At 44.0% G+C, this 15,211-nt stretch overlaps 10 protein-coding genes across 11 annotated transcripts in view; 5 read left to right on the top strand and 5 right to left on the bottom strand.

The window, feature by feature from the left end:
• The window catches only part of LOC126568629 (protein anon-73B1), a 793,767-nt gene that overhangs the window by 303,702 nt on the left and 474,854 nt on the right, over window positions 1-15,211 (top strand). The window lies entirely within an intron of this gene.
• The window catches only part of LOC126568418 (uncharacterized), a 366,923-nt gene that overhangs the window by 321,796 nt on the left and 29,916 nt on the right, over window positions 1-15,211 (bottom strand). The gene's annotated exons all lie outside the window — the stretch shown is intronic.
• Window positions 1-15,211, bottom strand: part of LOC126567839 (probable serine/threonine-protein kinase yakA) — an 84,338-nt gene that overhangs the window by 39,904 nt on the left and 29,223 nt on the right. The window lies entirely within an intron of this gene.
• On the bottom strand, window positions 487-1,027 carry LOC126568553 (SUMO-conjugating enzyme UBC9-B). The gene has a single exon (XM_050225050.1). The coding sequence runs from the start codon at window positions 1,000-1,002 to the stop codon at window positions 523-525; it is 480 nt and encodes a 159-aa protein (XP_050081007.1). The 5' UTR covers window positions 1,003-1,027; the 3' UTR covers window positions 487-522.
• Window positions 1,448-2,779, top strand: LOC126568208 (uncharacterized). The gene has a single exon (XM_050224650.1). It carries the CDS (start codon window positions 1,448-1,450, stop codon window positions 2,777-2,779), a length of 1,332 nt encoding a protein of 443 aa, XP_050080607.1.
• Window positions 3,096-3,540, bottom strand: LOC126567629 (protein GVQW3-like). The gene has a single exon (XM_050223847.1). The coding sequence runs from the start codon at window positions 3,522-3,524 to the stop codon at window positions 3,096-3,098; it is 429 nt and encodes a 142-aa protein (XP_050079804.1). The 5' UTR covers window positions 3,525-3,540.
• Window positions 6,216-7,865, top strand: LOC126567628 (uncharacterized). Its single transcript, XM_050223846.1, has one exon. The coding sequence runs from the start codon at window positions 6,216-6,218 to the stop codon at window positions 7,863-7,865; it is 1,650 nt and encodes a 549-aa protein (XP_050079803.1).
• Window positions 8,287-8,736, bottom strand: LOC126567627 (tigger transposable element-derived protein 2-like). Its single transcript, XM_050223845.1, has 2 exons — window positions 8,698-8,736; window positions 8,287-8,652 (listed from the first exon to the last, which is right to left on the bottom strand). Exons 1-2 carry the CDS (start codon window positions 8,734-8,736, stop codon window positions 8,287-8,289), a joined length of 405 nt encoding a protein of 134 aa, XP_050079802.1.
• LOC126567625 (uncharacterized) lies at window positions 9,162-11,315 on the top strand. The gene has a single exon (XM_050223843.1). It carries the CDS (start codon window positions 9,162-9,164, stop codon window positions 11,313-11,315), a length of 2,154 nt encoding a protein of 717 aa, XP_050079800.1.
• Window positions 11,831-13,099, top strand: LOC126567624 (uncharacterized). Its single transcript, XM_050223842.1, has one exon. It carries the CDS (start codon window positions 11,831-11,833, stop codon window positions 13,097-13,099), a length of 1,269 nt encoding a protein of 422 aa, XP_050079799.1.

Genomic DNA, 15,211 nt, shown 5'->3' with positions numbered 1-15,211 from the left:
TCGGTTGAAATATTTCACGCACACACCGGTCATGTGTCGACACATTTGCCCATGCAGCATTAACATTCCCAACAATTGTCATTTTCTTGTTGTTGTGCTGAGGAAGCCAAACAAAAGCAAAAAAAAAAAATCCCATATTTCGATGCAACGCGATTGGATACATCTTATTCATATTGTGGTTGAATGTTGCTACTGTTCGTTTGTGCAAAATGAACTGCAATCTTATTGAATTCAACATTATTCTCCTTGATAACATAAACGGACGGACGCATAGTATTGTGCTATAAGATAACCTCATGCAAGCAGAACCTTCCGCGGGTTTCTGTGCAATGCTTGTAGAAGAATGTTGATTATTCCAAGAATATCTAACCTATGCTCATTTTATCGATTCCAGGACCGAGCTTGTAATTGGTTTACTTAGCATTCCTTATTTCCAGGTTGTAACACAGCTACATCATAAACTTAAATGAAAATACAAGCGATACGTTGGTTTACAATCCAAACAATTTATTTCCCTCCGATTCAATCCGTAGCCGACATAGCTCTGGCCTGAGCACGCACACGCTTCTCATACTCCAGTCGGTTTTGACAGTAAATCGTGTATGCTTCTGCCTGTGCCGGGTCCTTAATGTTGGGTTCGTTGAGCAGATCTTGAATGCCAAGCAGAATCTGTTTTATGGTGATCGCGGGACGCCAATCTTTCTCCTCGTCTAATAGCGACAGACACACGGTGCCGGATGGATACACGTTCGGGTGAAACAACGGCGGTTCGAACTTGCACTTTGGTGGGCTAGTGGGGTAGTCATCTTTGAAAATCATCTTCAATCTGTACAGTCCACCTTCCCATGGTGTTCCTTTCTTTCCGGGAATGGCACACTCCCATGTCATCAGATTTAGCGAACCATCGATGTTCTTCACTGGGCGAGCAACGAAACCGTATGGATGGTCCTTACGCCAGGCTTTACGTTCCTCACCAAGTCGTGATGCGGCGATGCCGGACATGTTGAATCAGGTTCCGTTGCTGCTGCTGCTACTGCTGGTAGGAACAATTAGTTTGGCTTCTTTTTTTTTCTACGTAATGCAAGCACGATCCGCGTCCTGTATCACAAGCGCCGAACTGTGTTATGGCGCCTCTCGCTTGACAGGCTTCGGTTGAAATATTTCATGCATGCAAACAAAACATTCCCATGCAGCAAAAAGTCTGACGATAGGTGACGTTTCTTTATTATTGTTGTGCGAGCTTGTGCTTGAGACGCGACCGAAAATAAATGTTGTAGAACGCGATTGAAGGAAAAATATATATTTGTTGCTGTGAGCGAACTTCAGCAGCAGCTAGGTACTAACCGTTACAGACACGGATTAAATTTGAAGCAGATTGAAGGGAATTAAAGTAAGATGTTTGGTAAACTCTCGTCAATATTTCATAAAACTTACACTCGTTTTTAGAATGCCGTACGCCGTGGTGGAAACGATTGATGCTCTCGGAAATAAGGAGCTGCTTGCTGCACCAGAACATTGGATCCAGCGTCAGGAAGGAGGCAAGCAATATCTTTGCTGGCCAAACGTGAGAAACATAAACACCTTGACCGCGCTGTTACAGGACGAGAGCAGTGTACCGTCGTTAATGTGGGAAAAGCACGAATGTACGATTAAGCGGAGCAGCATTTGTTCACTAGCGCTGGCAAGTAAAACATTGGAAGGCATACAAAAGCTGACCGAAAACAAAAAGATCCCCGAGCCAGGTACACCCGCAAAAAGACCCGATACTATTCGGAACCACTACAATGAACGGGAGAATATTCTTGACCAAGAAACGCTAGATTTTGACGATGGACAGGAACCGAAAAATAAGCTTCCATTTGATGCGCTGGGTGATAGTAAGATGTCTCCCAAGGTGTCGAAAATGTTCAATCAACTTAAGCACCAAATTGACACAAATCAGGAAGAGATGACGAAAAAAATGAATGAAGGGTTTTATCGTATACAGAAAACGCTGGTCAGCTTGATGCACAAACAGTCAGAAAGCTCGAGAGCACCGCCCATGGCAACTTTCGCATCATCCTCTAGAGCACCCATAACGGCATCAAAGCGGAACGATACCTTACATTTGAAACCTATGAAAACGGTCAAAGAAATGGAAGATTTAGAAAAGCGACTCAATGACGACGGTTATCGAAAGCAAATGCTTAACTGGATCGATAGTGTCGTATCCTACGAGCGTAACCCGGAGTGCCGAATGATGGAAATATTGGACCTACTGTTTGATCGGCACTTGCTGCCCAACTTTAGCTGGACAGGCGTCAGCTCTAAAGGCGTTAAAAAGCATGCATTCGGAGGGTATAGAAACATTCTTCAGCTTTTCGCTTACGCCGGCACCACCAGTTTGCATCGGGCGGATAAAACCTTTGTGGCAAACTTTTTCATGAAGAAACTTCGCCACGCTCCTTTGCGAGCGGTAACGCTACAGGGGCTTCGTAGATGTGTGCCTCATTCACCATCACCGAGATCAACGAAAATTAAACCGGGAGCAGCAGCAAGCAACAACAGCAGCGGACCGGGCAAAAGTACTAAGTTTGTAAAGATAAGCAGGGTAGATTTTGGGAGTTTGTCGAGGAGTGACGAATATGATGAGAGTAATAGCGTGCCGGAAAGGTTCAAAATTGATTCGGTACGCTCGCTTGATGATCACCAGTACGGTGACTACGCTGTGATAGAAGTCGAGGATGAGCACGATCTGCAGCCAACGTTATTCATGAGCGCTGAAGATGAATACGAATAGCTGGGGGATGAATGAAAATAAAAACGTAACTTTAAAGATACAAAACAAAACGTTTAGATTTATAAGCATCGTTTTGGTTATTTGGTCTCCTTTATTCTGTAACGTGAGCGATTTGATTAAATAAAATCAATAAATTAACGGTAATATACTGCTGTGTCCGAAAAATAAAGTGACTGCGTTTTTTTCTTAAATGGATTACGCCAAATGAAGGTGATCACCCTCGAAGTAATCCCCTTCTGATGCAATGCATCTCTTCTCCCACTTCTCGAACGCGCGGATGCTGGGATGTCCTTTAGTTCCGGCGTCGCTGTGAAGATCACCTTGTTTTTCGACCGGTGTTCGAGCGGGTACTCGTTCGGGGAACGGTACTCGCTGGACTGGTCCGTTGTTTCCGGGTCGTTTGCACCGTTTTGCAGACTTCGATGCGATTCCGCTTTTCTAGCAGGTTCAGGCATTTCGGCACCAGGCGAGACTTCACCCGCTTCAACCCTAAAACATCTTTCAGGATGGTGCTGACCGAGCCTTTGGAAATCCCAACAATTTCCGAAAGGTCACGTATCGTCAACCGAGGATTGTTGACCAACAAATTCTTGATTTGGACGACGTGAGCGTCGTCGGTCGAGGTGGATGGTCTCCCCGGACGGTCCTCGTCTTCGACCTTCTCACGGCCATTCTTGAAATCACTGTACCATTTGTACACATTTTTCTTCGACATAGATTCTTCCCCGAAGGCTTCTTGTAGCATTCGCAATGTTTCCGCAGCGTTTATGTCATTCCGCAAACAATATCTGATAAATGTGCGCTGCTCCACAAACTTGGACATGGTCAATATGGACGAAAATACTTGGCGCTGCTCTGGCAGAACTATCAAAAACATACATATTGACAAACGAAAAATATAAACAAGCGGCTTCGCGAAATTTGACATCCAATTTCACCTCACAGTTTCGGATACAGATACAGTTCGCGTTCGAACGGATCTGGGTTGAAATAATTCAAGCAACAATTTTTGTTCGCTGCGCAGTGAAATGTGCGTTGTTTGGCGTTTTCTTGCTGTGGCTATTTGATCGCAATAAAAAGGTAAACAGCAACTAAATAAGTGACGCCAAATAGGCTGCAACTTTAAACATTATCCAGTGATTATAACTTCCTCGTTCAAATTAAACTAAAAACGTTGGTGCGTTGGAAGTGCCTGTAGTGAAAAAAGGAAACCGTTTGTTGAATTTTATTTATGAACAACGGTTTCCGCACCAGCTAAGAAAGGGAAATATCCGCAGCAATAAACATCGACAAAAAGCAATACGGCCGGGCCGTCCCTTATGAATAAAAAAAAAAAAAAACATCGACAAAACTTACGATAGAATTTAGAATATCGTTTTAGCACTTGTGCGCGATGCCCTACGTCCTGGTAGAAACGTGTGACGCTGTCGGGAATAAGGAGCTACTTGCGGCACCAGCCACATGGATCCAGCCACACGCCAACGGAACGACCTATCTCCGGTGGCCGAACGTGAGAAACTTTAACATGCTGAACGCGCTGCTGGCCGACGATCGTAGCCCACCGATGGCGGCGTGGGAACGACACCAATGTTTGATCAAGTGTTCCAACATTCAGTCCCTTGAGATGGCGGGCAAGATGATGAAAATGTTACAACAACATTGGAATACTTCCGGGCCACATGCACAGAAGAGGACCATCCGGCCGGAAGATGATGAGATGGTGGTGGGCAGCGTTTCTAAAAAATCGCCAGGCAGCTTTACTAGTAGACAGCAGCAGCAGCAGCAGCAAAAAAAGGTAGAAATCCTTTCAGTAACTGAGCCAACTGTTACTTCGTTAGAAGGATTGAACGATCCGGAAGAACTACAGCTAATCGGCATGTTGGATGAGCTGGGAAGTCTCATCAAAAATAGGCATGACGAAGCAAGGAAAAAACTGCTCGATGGGTTTTATCGTGTAGAAAAAAGCTTACAAACTATTGTGAGCCAAGCCGAAAGAAGGATCCAGCACATTCCTCCGGCCCAACCAATGGATTCTGAGTTTTGCGTGAATGCCTTAACCTGTACGGAAGAGATGGATGATTTTGAAGAGCGATTAAAAGACCGGGAATATCGAAAGCAGGTAGAACGATGGATCGATTGTACTATCGGATACGAGTCGAATCCAGAGTATCGCATGAGAGTGATACTGGATGCGCTGTTCGATAAGCAATTTCTGATGAAATTTAGCTGGAGCGGTTGTGGTGTGGATAAAATTTCGTTCGTAAAGTACGACAATATTGTACATTTGTTTAACTATGCCGGTACAACCGATACGCATCTTGCAACGCCCCGTTATGTGGGATATTTTTTCAAGCAAAGACTGAAACGCATTGCTTCGGGCACGGGACGCAAAGATTTATCCACACAGGCAGTGCCGTGTTCGTCCATGAACAACAAAAACAATACCACGCAGAAAGGTGCGGAAATTGTGAGCGAAATTACGATAAAACATTCGCCTAGTGATGTGGAAAGTTCCGACGAACGTCCCACTACTGCGGAGGAATTCTCTCCCGTCCCTTTTACCTGCATAGTGGATGTAGATGATTTCGAAGAACAGCTAAACAGAGTCGATTTCCTTCACCGAGTGCACCAATGGGTAAATGAGAACGTGGCGTACGAAGTTAGTCCGGAAGTTCGTATGATGGAAATTTTGTACATGCTATTCGACAAAAGCTTTCTGCCCTGCTTTACGTGGATCGGTGCGAAGAAGGGCAGCTACGGGATGGTAAGGTACATAAATATTATAAAACTTTTCCAGTACGTTGGCACCACGGCAGCGCATCGGGCGGATTATGCGTATGTGGAAAACTTTTTTATGAAGAAACTGAAATATGCTGGTAGAAGGGCAGAATAGTGGACATTTCCACATCTCGATACATTCGTAGCTGAATGTGTGGTTGTAGATAGTCAAGCGTACGCGGTAATACTATAAATAAACTTTTCGTCCAAATGTTTTTGCAAACTTATTCAGTATCATTTTTCTTCAACGGGCTCAGAAAAGAAAAACTTTTTTTAGGGAAAACCGAACGCGGTTGTTCCAACCGCCCCGATTCGCATCGATGCGGTTGTATGAAATATTTCACTTGAAATAATTCATTCCTGCGCCTGCTGTTATCTGTCAAATAGTGGGCTTGCTGTTTTGACGCCAAAACAAGCGCAATAGCATCGAACTGCAGAACAACACTGGGCAAGGAGAGAAAATGAACGTAACTTAACTGCTGAATGCCAATTTGTAGTAAAGTCTGGTTTCGCTGGTGTTTTTGTCGAGAATTCTCCTTCGTGTGTGGATCTTCCGTGTGCCGTATCGTAAAAGTGCAGAAGGAAAGTGAGTAGTATCCTAAGACATTGTTTCCATGTTTCGTAAAAGAAAAAATGTGACCAAAACATCCATTGCAGAATGCCGTACGCCGTCGTGGAAACTACAACAATTGGCAGCGGGAAGAAAGCGATGGTCGTGCCGGAAACATGGGTCATATCGAAAAATGATCGTCTCGGATTTGTTCATTGGCCCGATGAGCCATGCGAAAAAAAGTTAAAGGAACTAACAGCGGACGATCGCAAGTTACCATCGGAGCAATGGGAAAAACATTTGTGTAAAATCATATTCCGTAGCATTCCGTCGCAAACGTCCGCAGAAAAAGCGTTAGCAATTTGGCAAAGACAGTTTAACAGCAGCAAGAAGGATCCGTTAAAGGAGCTACAGCCACCGAAACTCCCAACAAAGCCAACTGTTGTGAAGCCGCTCTTTCCTCGGCAGAATGATCTTTTCGGAGGATTTTTTACGGTAACTTCACGGGACAAGCTGGGCGATGGGAATAGTTCGTACCGAGGCAAATCGCTAAACACTACTGGAGAAGCTTTGCCACCCGAGCTGTACAGTGTGCTGGACGAACTAAAGCAAGAGATAGTAAGCAATCAGGAGGAAATGATGGTGAAAATACAGGAAGGTTTCGATGAAATGCGAAAATTCTTCACATCACTGCTTAAACCAAATGGCCCACTCGAATTGAGGGGTGAAGGCGCTGCAAGTATGAAAACGCCCGACGGTACATTCACATTTCAAAGGCTTATGTCGATAAACGATGTGAAACAATTTGAAGCGCAACTGGCAAGTGCAAATTATCGGAAAAACGTGCACACCTGGGTAGATTCGGTTATTTGGCATGAACCGCACGCAGCGAAACGGATGAAAACTATGGTCGAACTAATGTTCGACCAGAAGCTGCTTGCCCAGTTCAGTTGGTTCGGGATGTATAACAAAGAGCCGCTATATCAGTACCAGAACATAAGGAAGCTACTGCAATACATTACTACCACGCCGTTACATCAGTCGAACCCAGACGAGGTGAAGTATTTGTTCCTATCGATGATGAACCTTGAAACATCGAAAGCTGGTACAAAAAAGCACAAGTTGGCGGATAGTTCGGTACTTGATTTAAAAGACCAGAGACGAACCACGACACCAACGAAGCGGTTGAGCACGGGTCAAGCGAAAGTTGCAAAACAAAACAACAATATCGTCGATGTGAACGGAACAATCGATCTGGACTTAATTGTTCAAGATGGTGAAACGATGGAATTTGAAGAAATTATTGAACACGAGGAAATTTTACAACCGGATGAGGCGGTCGCCGAAAAGAAGAAAAGCGGATCAGACAATGGCCGTGCAACGCGGAAAGCTGATGAAAGCTTGCCGGAAATTAGTATTAATCGCATTACGTGCGTGGCAGAGCTGAACATCTTTGAAAATGAGCTAAAAAACGCAGAGATGCAACAGAAAGTTCACAAATGGGTCGACAGTACGGTGGTTAATCGCGAGACCGATGTAGAAAAACGCTTGCTTGCACTGCTGGACCGGCTAATGGATAAGAAAGTGTTGCAAAGTTTAAGCTGGATGGATGCAAAAAGTGCCAAACAACCGCTTGAAGAATGCAAAAATTTTGTTCGACTGTTTGAGCATGCCAGCAGAACCGTCATACATCAGACGATCATCTACAATCATCGTTTGGTGGCGAATTTCTTTACGAAAATGCTTGGAGACAGTTGAGTGTAATTGGTTTAAAATGTGTAATTAACTTTATACTTGTATACAATAAGTTTAGATTTCTGTGCACAAACGATCTTTTTTTTATTCTTTAAGGACGGTCTGACCGTATCGCTGAACATTGATGATTGAAAATCAACAATAATATGCTTTGAATTCATTTGCGAATTTGACAAAAACTTGACTCGGATGGCACACTAATCCCACGTGTAAGTATCAGGGTACTTCTCGACTAGGCAAATTCTGCAAATACGAGCAAACAGTGTCCCATGCTTGCAACACCTTCCGTATGTCTTGCGCGCTTGACGGTGGCTTTAACTTTTCTTTACCTCCCAAAACCCTTCGCAATTCGCTTGGCTCTTCCCGGTGTTGTTTCACCGCTTGCAGCTCCTCGATATGACTCCGTTCAATTTCTACCTCTACATTAACTTTGAATTCCAGTCCGTTGCTTGAACCGCTCGAACCAACCGTTGCTTGCTTTAAACGCTTCCACTTTGCCATTGGACGGCAAAGGCATCTTTTCGACCAGCTCGTTAAATATCCGTTTCGCTTTCTCGCAGATGATGGGCTGCGTAACGGTCTCGCCCTGCAAACGCTTTTCATCGATCCAAACGAGCAGCAACCGTTCCACATCGTCCATAGCTTGCGAGCGTTTGTCCGACTGCCGCGATACACCTTTCGAAACGGTGGCCGCCTTCAGTTTCTCCTTATCCTTCTGGATGCTGTAAATGGTCGACGTGTTGCGATTGTACTCGCGGGCCAGGTCGATCACGCATACACCTTTCTTGCGCTTTTTTCAATGATTTGTTTTTTGATTTCGTTCGGTATTTTTTACCCTTTTGAATTTGAAGGGCTGATCAGCTTTCTTCGACATGGTGATTGCGGTTGCAGAGTTACGTTCGATGCAGCGCTGAACAAAATGCATTTGTTTACAAAGCGCGACAACAAAATGCATTTGTTCTCAAACAACTCGCAACTGTCAAACTGAATGTAAACAACAACACTTCATAGCGTCAGCTGTTGTGTGTTTGAGATTTTGCGATACAAATGTAAAGCATTTTGTGCAAATAATCGGTACAATTTAAGCTTTTTTTTGCTGCTGGAGAACAACAAAAATAATCGCATAAGCTCGCTAGTACTTTGTGGGAACAACCTCCAGAAAAAAACAACCCGCGTTTGAACTTGTTCCTGTGTGTGTGTGAATGGTCGGTCAACACTCAAAGGTGAAAAGGGCGGGCTAAAACAAATGTAAACATGTGTCGCATGTGTAACAATTTATCTGTTTATGCCAATTTTAGGATGCCGTACGTTGTAGTGAACAAAAAGAACGTAAAACAAAGCAAGCCGGATGTGATTGTTGCGGCCTCCAATTGGATTAAAAGCACGGCTAACGGAAAAGGTTTCGTTTACCTACCGAAAGCAAAATGTGAAAAGGTGAAGGAGCTTTTAGAAAACGACACACCTCCGTTGAAAGATTGGGAAAAGCACGAGTGTGAGATACTGGTTAGGAACATTCCCACCCTAAACTCGGCATACAAAGCACTCAATGTGGCGCGTCAACGTGGCTTGGTACTGGGAGAAGACAACCTGGTGTCTCACTATGGTATAGCCGTGGCAACCAAACGTCTTAAAATAGATTCGGCCGGAAATGCGCACACCAAAGAAATTCCGGTGACCATTTACGAGAGCTTGGCTGATGATGACGGGCAGGAAGCGTTCGTGTTTTCCGATGCGGAAAATGTAAAGGTGGATCCGTTTGGGGATGTGGTTGCAACCTTAGAAAAACCAATGCCGGTCTTATCGAGTGCTCTGCCTATTAAGCCCAGCTTGCCTGCTATCGTTGTGGAGCATACGAAGGCAAAGCCGAACGGAAGTGTGCCCTGTATCAACTTGATGATGCAGGCAGATAAAGATCCATTGGGCGATGTTTCAACTCCAACGCTGCCAACACCGCCAACACCGAAACCCACCATTGTACATGTTCTGGGCCGGGACCACACCAAAAGCAAGCCGTCGCCACCAGAAATGCCCAAACCGGTTATTGTAAATGAACCGGAGCTAATACAGATTGGAAGCACGCCAACGCCTCCGCTAGAACCAGCATCAACGGTACCACAAATTTCTAAACATCCTTCAGTTGTTGTCCAAAACAATCCGCAGGGAAAATTTATTACTGGTAAAATTATTAATGGTACCTTTATTACTGACAAAGTTATTGCTGGTAAAGTCGTCGATGGCAACGTTAAAAGTAACAAAGCCCTTCCAAACGAACTGCCGAAAAAAAATGATAATCCATCTTTCCAGCTTCAGAATCTGCTACTCGAACTTAAGAGTATGATCATTTCGAATCAGGCCGACATTAAGCGACAGATGTGCGAGGGGTTCAAACAGATGCAACACTCCTTTATGCTGCTGTTCGAACAACAAAAATGGGAATCAGGTTGCCAAAATCCGGCATGCGTCGAAAAGAATCGTTTCCGGTTCGACACATTAACGACGATAGAGGACATGAAACGGTTCGAAGAACAGCTAAAAGATACCGACTATCGAACGAAACTACACAGCTGGATCTTTGTCAAGCTTAAAATGGAACTGGACGGAAGGAAGCGAATGGATACGATGTTTGGGCTAATGTTCGATAAAGCACTGCACACCCAGCTCAATTGGTCGGGCCAGTTTGGCAAGGAACCGCTACGATCGTACGTCAACATATCGCAGCTATTCAAGTACATCGCCACCACTCCGGCACATCAAGCGAATTCGGTAGAAGTTGCCACATTTTTCAAGCAAAAAGTTGAATGTTTTCCACAGGAAAATAAAACGATTACATCTGTATCGACAAGTACAAAAGCAGCGGAACCACTAAAGCCTAACACCGTAAATGTTATTGCAAACAACACCACATTGGCAACGGGAGGAATAGGCGGAAATCTTTCGGAAACGGACGACACGATGGACATATCGTACGTGGAATGTAAAACCGTACAGGATGCAAGCATGGACAGTAGGGACGATGGAAGCAATCACTCCTCGACCGATAATCCGGGCACTTCATCCGGTGGATCACAGCACAAGCAGGCCAACAGCTTCATTAGAAGCATGGATAAGATGGATCGGTTCGAGAAGCAACTGAACGACAAAAAGGTACAGCAACAGGTACACAAATGGGTCGACAAAACGTTCGGCGGTGAGCCGGATGTGGAAAAACGGTTGTCATTACTGCTGAATCGATTAATGGATATGAAGGTGTTACAACACTTTAAATGGCGAATGCCTGCCTATGGACAGCGGCGTTTGGTAGAGTATCCAAACTTTATTGAACTGTTTGAATACGCCAGCCGAACGGTGAATGGGGACAAAAGGGTGCCAAATACGGAGCTCGTGGCAAACTTTTTCAAAAAGCGTTTTAGAAGGCTAATGAACAAAGATAAAACATGGAACGATTCGGAGTAATAATTGCTTTTATGAATAAACACACCGTTAAAGGCTTGTAATGCAATTTGTATGATGCATTAAGCTGCATGATATGCGTAGAATATGTGTGTTTAACTATTTTTTGGTTACCCGTTCATTTGAACCTTTCAAAATGAAATATTTCACATTGTACGTATGTTTTTCGCCGGGAAGAAGCTAACATTTGACAGTTAAGTTGCTTCACAGTGTAGCATTTGTTTGTTATTAATTTGTCGAATCAATACGGGAAAGGAATAGCAACGAGCGAAGGACGCTAATTTTCAGGAGAAGAATTCATCGGTGTTTAGCGCCTCGGTTAGATTTTAACCTTTCCAATAAATGTGTAAATTTGTGCTGGAGTAACGTGCAATTGAATACACAATAAAGGTGGAAACGATTTTGACGAAAGTACCCCCGAACCACGTTTTGCATGAACGTACGCACGGCAGGGAGGGAGCAGGATCTGCAAGCCACACATTATAATGCCCTCTTTTTTGTCTGTTCCCACATTCAGGATGCCTTACATTTTGGCAGAAATTCCGGATCCGGCCGGGGGTAAAGAATTGATTGCTGCTCCAGCCACCTGGATACAGCGGCAAGACGGTGGACCTGCCTATGTTTACTGGCCATGCATTAGGAACATCAGGAAGCTGAATGAACTGTTTGACGATGAATACAGCACACCGTCAGAAATTTGGGAGAAGTATGAGTGTGATATCCTTTGCAGAAACATCCCAACACTGGCATCGGCCGATAAAATGATAGAAACGATGGAAATGGAATATCAGCAGGAGAGTATAGCCATACCTCGAAAAAACACTGCACCAGCCAGCCAACCAAGTGTTCGTGTCAGACAAGAGCTACAAAGCAATTACCGCTCAGATGCTAACGTTCAGAGTCTACTATCATGCATAAACAGCCAGCTGGTGGACAGTGATCCGCTGGATATTAAACCATGTCCACAGCTTCTCGACCTAATGAACGAGATGAAGGCGATGATACAGAAGAATCAGGACGAGATAAGAAAAAGATTAAAGGAAGGCTTTGACGTTGTGGAGAAATCATTGATTGCACATAAAATGGAATCGACCCCGATGCAGTATGCTACAGAAAGTGAGGAATTATGCGTTACGGCCAATATACCGGCGTTCGATCGGAAGGAAAAGTTTAAAGTAGAAACGATATGCAGTGTAGAGGAACTGGAACAGCTTGAGGAGCGCTTGAATGATGAAGAATTTCTCAAGAAAGTTTGTGGCTGGATCGATACTAGTCTAGGGGTGGTGCGTGAATCCGAGCACCGAATGCACATTTTTCTCGATCAAATAATGGACCGGAAGCTGTTTGCCACCTTTAGCTGGACGGGTGCGGGCAATAATAAGAGAGCGCTGAACGTGCATAAAAACATTCTCGGATTGTTTGAGTACGCGGGCACTACGCCGATGCAACGGGTCGATTGCGTTAAAGTGGAACAGTTCATACGTAAAAAATTGCACAACTCAGTCACGCGTGCTAAAGCGAAAGGTGTGCGCAAAAGTGTGCCTCACACGCGTAAGCGCAGCAGGCGTTCGAAGTATGTGTTGGTTAATGCAAAGTCCCAGAAAACGGTATCCGGCACTAGAGCACGCGGTTTGCCAAGACAGGCAGAACAGTGCGGACAGGCGGAGGTTAATGCTGCTGATAATCTTAGGAATGAGGAATGCATAGTTATTAAGGACGATCCTGCTGCTTACATCGATGTGATGGAAAATTACGAAGATGATATGATGGAATACAGACCATTGTAGATGTAAGCGCGGCGGCACTTTTAACGCTTCGAATCTGTGGTGTTCGTCTGTACAATAAAATAAAAACACAGCTGCTTATCCATCACTTGAGGTCTGCGATATTAAGGGTTAGCTAGGATTTCAAGTAAGAGAGCTAAGCGGGATTAACGGGAGAGTAGGACAGGACACGCAATGCGTAGGATTATGAGAAATGCGTAGGGACATGACAATGCGGCGATGCGTTAGATAGACTAAGTGCGTGAGCATAAACCGAGAGAGAAATAATCATGCGATAATGAGTTCGCATGATCGTAGGTGCGTGAGCATAAAAAGGATTAATCAGCTAGAGACGATTAATCGTGCGATAAGGAGGTCGTAAGGTATAAATAGATGTCCGATCGACAAGTTCTCTCTCTCCCTTTCTGTAAATTTTGGCGTGACGCGATCATCGTTCCTGATTATCCTGAATAAAGTAGATAAGTGTAACAAAAACCTATAAAACTTTCGGGTTAATACTTTTTTTTGGGAAGAAAAAACTAATTCATTCGCAACCGTCAGTAACCGGTTCAATAGTCTCCTATCCTCTATTGACCAAAAGTTTTATACAGAACGAATGTAAACAAATATTTATAATAGCAATTTTCAAGGTAGAGTATCCGTGGTGATTGCCTGTTAAGCCCCGCAATGTCGTAACTTGGTAAATCTCATCTTTTCAGCTTCAGCCTTCGATGGAAGAATTGAACAAGGAATAATCTAAGTATGCCCCGTAGATTTCCCGAATTTTTGTTGTGTGAAATTATCAAAGTAAAGAACGAAAGCTGTTTCTTGTACCGATAGTAATAATCTGTCTAACAACATGTCTGCTTTAAGCAGATTTGTAAAATGATTTATGATTTATAGTAATACAGTAAGTAGTAGTATGCCCTGTCCACTCAGAACACCTCCTACCGGCTCCATCTTTTGCAAGAGCGTTCATTTGGAGTGGGACGTACTGTAAGCAAGAAAGTGAAGGCGTGTATTTATTTTTCAATCAACTGAAACAGTTTCGAATGTCCGAAGTCGGTGACGTCTAGCTGCGTGCAAAATCGAAAAAACCCAGAGGGCAGTAATGTTCCTGAAGATAAACTGTTGATACAAAATTTTCATTATTTAACTTTTGTTCTGTGAAGCTTACGGTTTGCATTGTTTTAGTATGTAAAACTTGGAGCGAAATAAAAGTCTTCCACAATAACACCCCTTTGTCATACAAAAGTGTAAAATACTTTAGATAAAGCTACCTGACCAACACCTCAATAACCGCTTATCGGTGTTTCTTTACGAGCCACAATACCTGGGCGCTTCTTCTCGGTGCAGCAGGCAAACAAAATTCTCTCAACACACAAAAACCCATTCACAGTCCAAGCGAAGAAGAACGCATTTGTTGCGGTCGAGAGTGAAACGATTCCACCACGGGTGTGCAACAACGATCGCAGTCGCTTTGCGCTTGTGTGAATCGGAATCGTTTGGACAAAGGGTCAAAACACTTTTTATTTGGTTGCAAAAGTTTATGAAGTAAAGATACGGGTGTTGTTTAGTTGTGAATGCAAAAAGTGGGTGTAAGGTTAGTATCAACCCAAATGGCCAAACCACGGTTGGATAGGTGAAGCAGTCAGGTGTTTTTTTTTCGGAGTGTTCTCAACGGCTGCTAGTGTTCGCTCCGGAAACTGCATTTGTGTCCCCCTGTAGTAGTCAGCAGCAGTCAATGAGCAGTCAGGATAAATCACGGAATGGGTTAAGGCTGTACAGCAATGTGAAGTGCATGCAATGTGAGATCGTGTGCAGTCAAGTATCACACAAACGGGGTTTTATCTATTTGTGGTGGCTGTGAAGCAAAGCAAAAGGGAAATTTATGCTGAAATCACCCCCTCATCCTAAAGTGTGAGTGCGTGTGTGCGTTGAGTTGTTCTATTCCGGGGGTTACTATGGTGATGATGGTGTCCGTATAGTGAAGTGGCCTGTGTGATGGCAATTGTTGTGCAATTAGAGAAAAAGCATATTTTTTATTATAATTTGTTTTCTTGCCAGTTATTAGAGGGCCAATTCTTCGGAACATCGCTTGGTGCGTGATCTCTATATCCTTATGTGTGTGTCTGC

This window comes from Anopheles maculipalpis, chromosome 2RL, assembly GCF_943734695.1.
Source record: "Anopheles maculipalpis chromosome 2RL, idAnoMacuDA_375_x, whole genome shotgun sequence".
Taxonomy (NCBI): Eukaryota; Metazoa; Arthropoda; class Insecta; order Diptera; family Culicidae; genus Anopheles; species Anopheles maculipalpis.
This window is presented reverse-complemented; position numbering and strand designations above follow the sequence as displayed.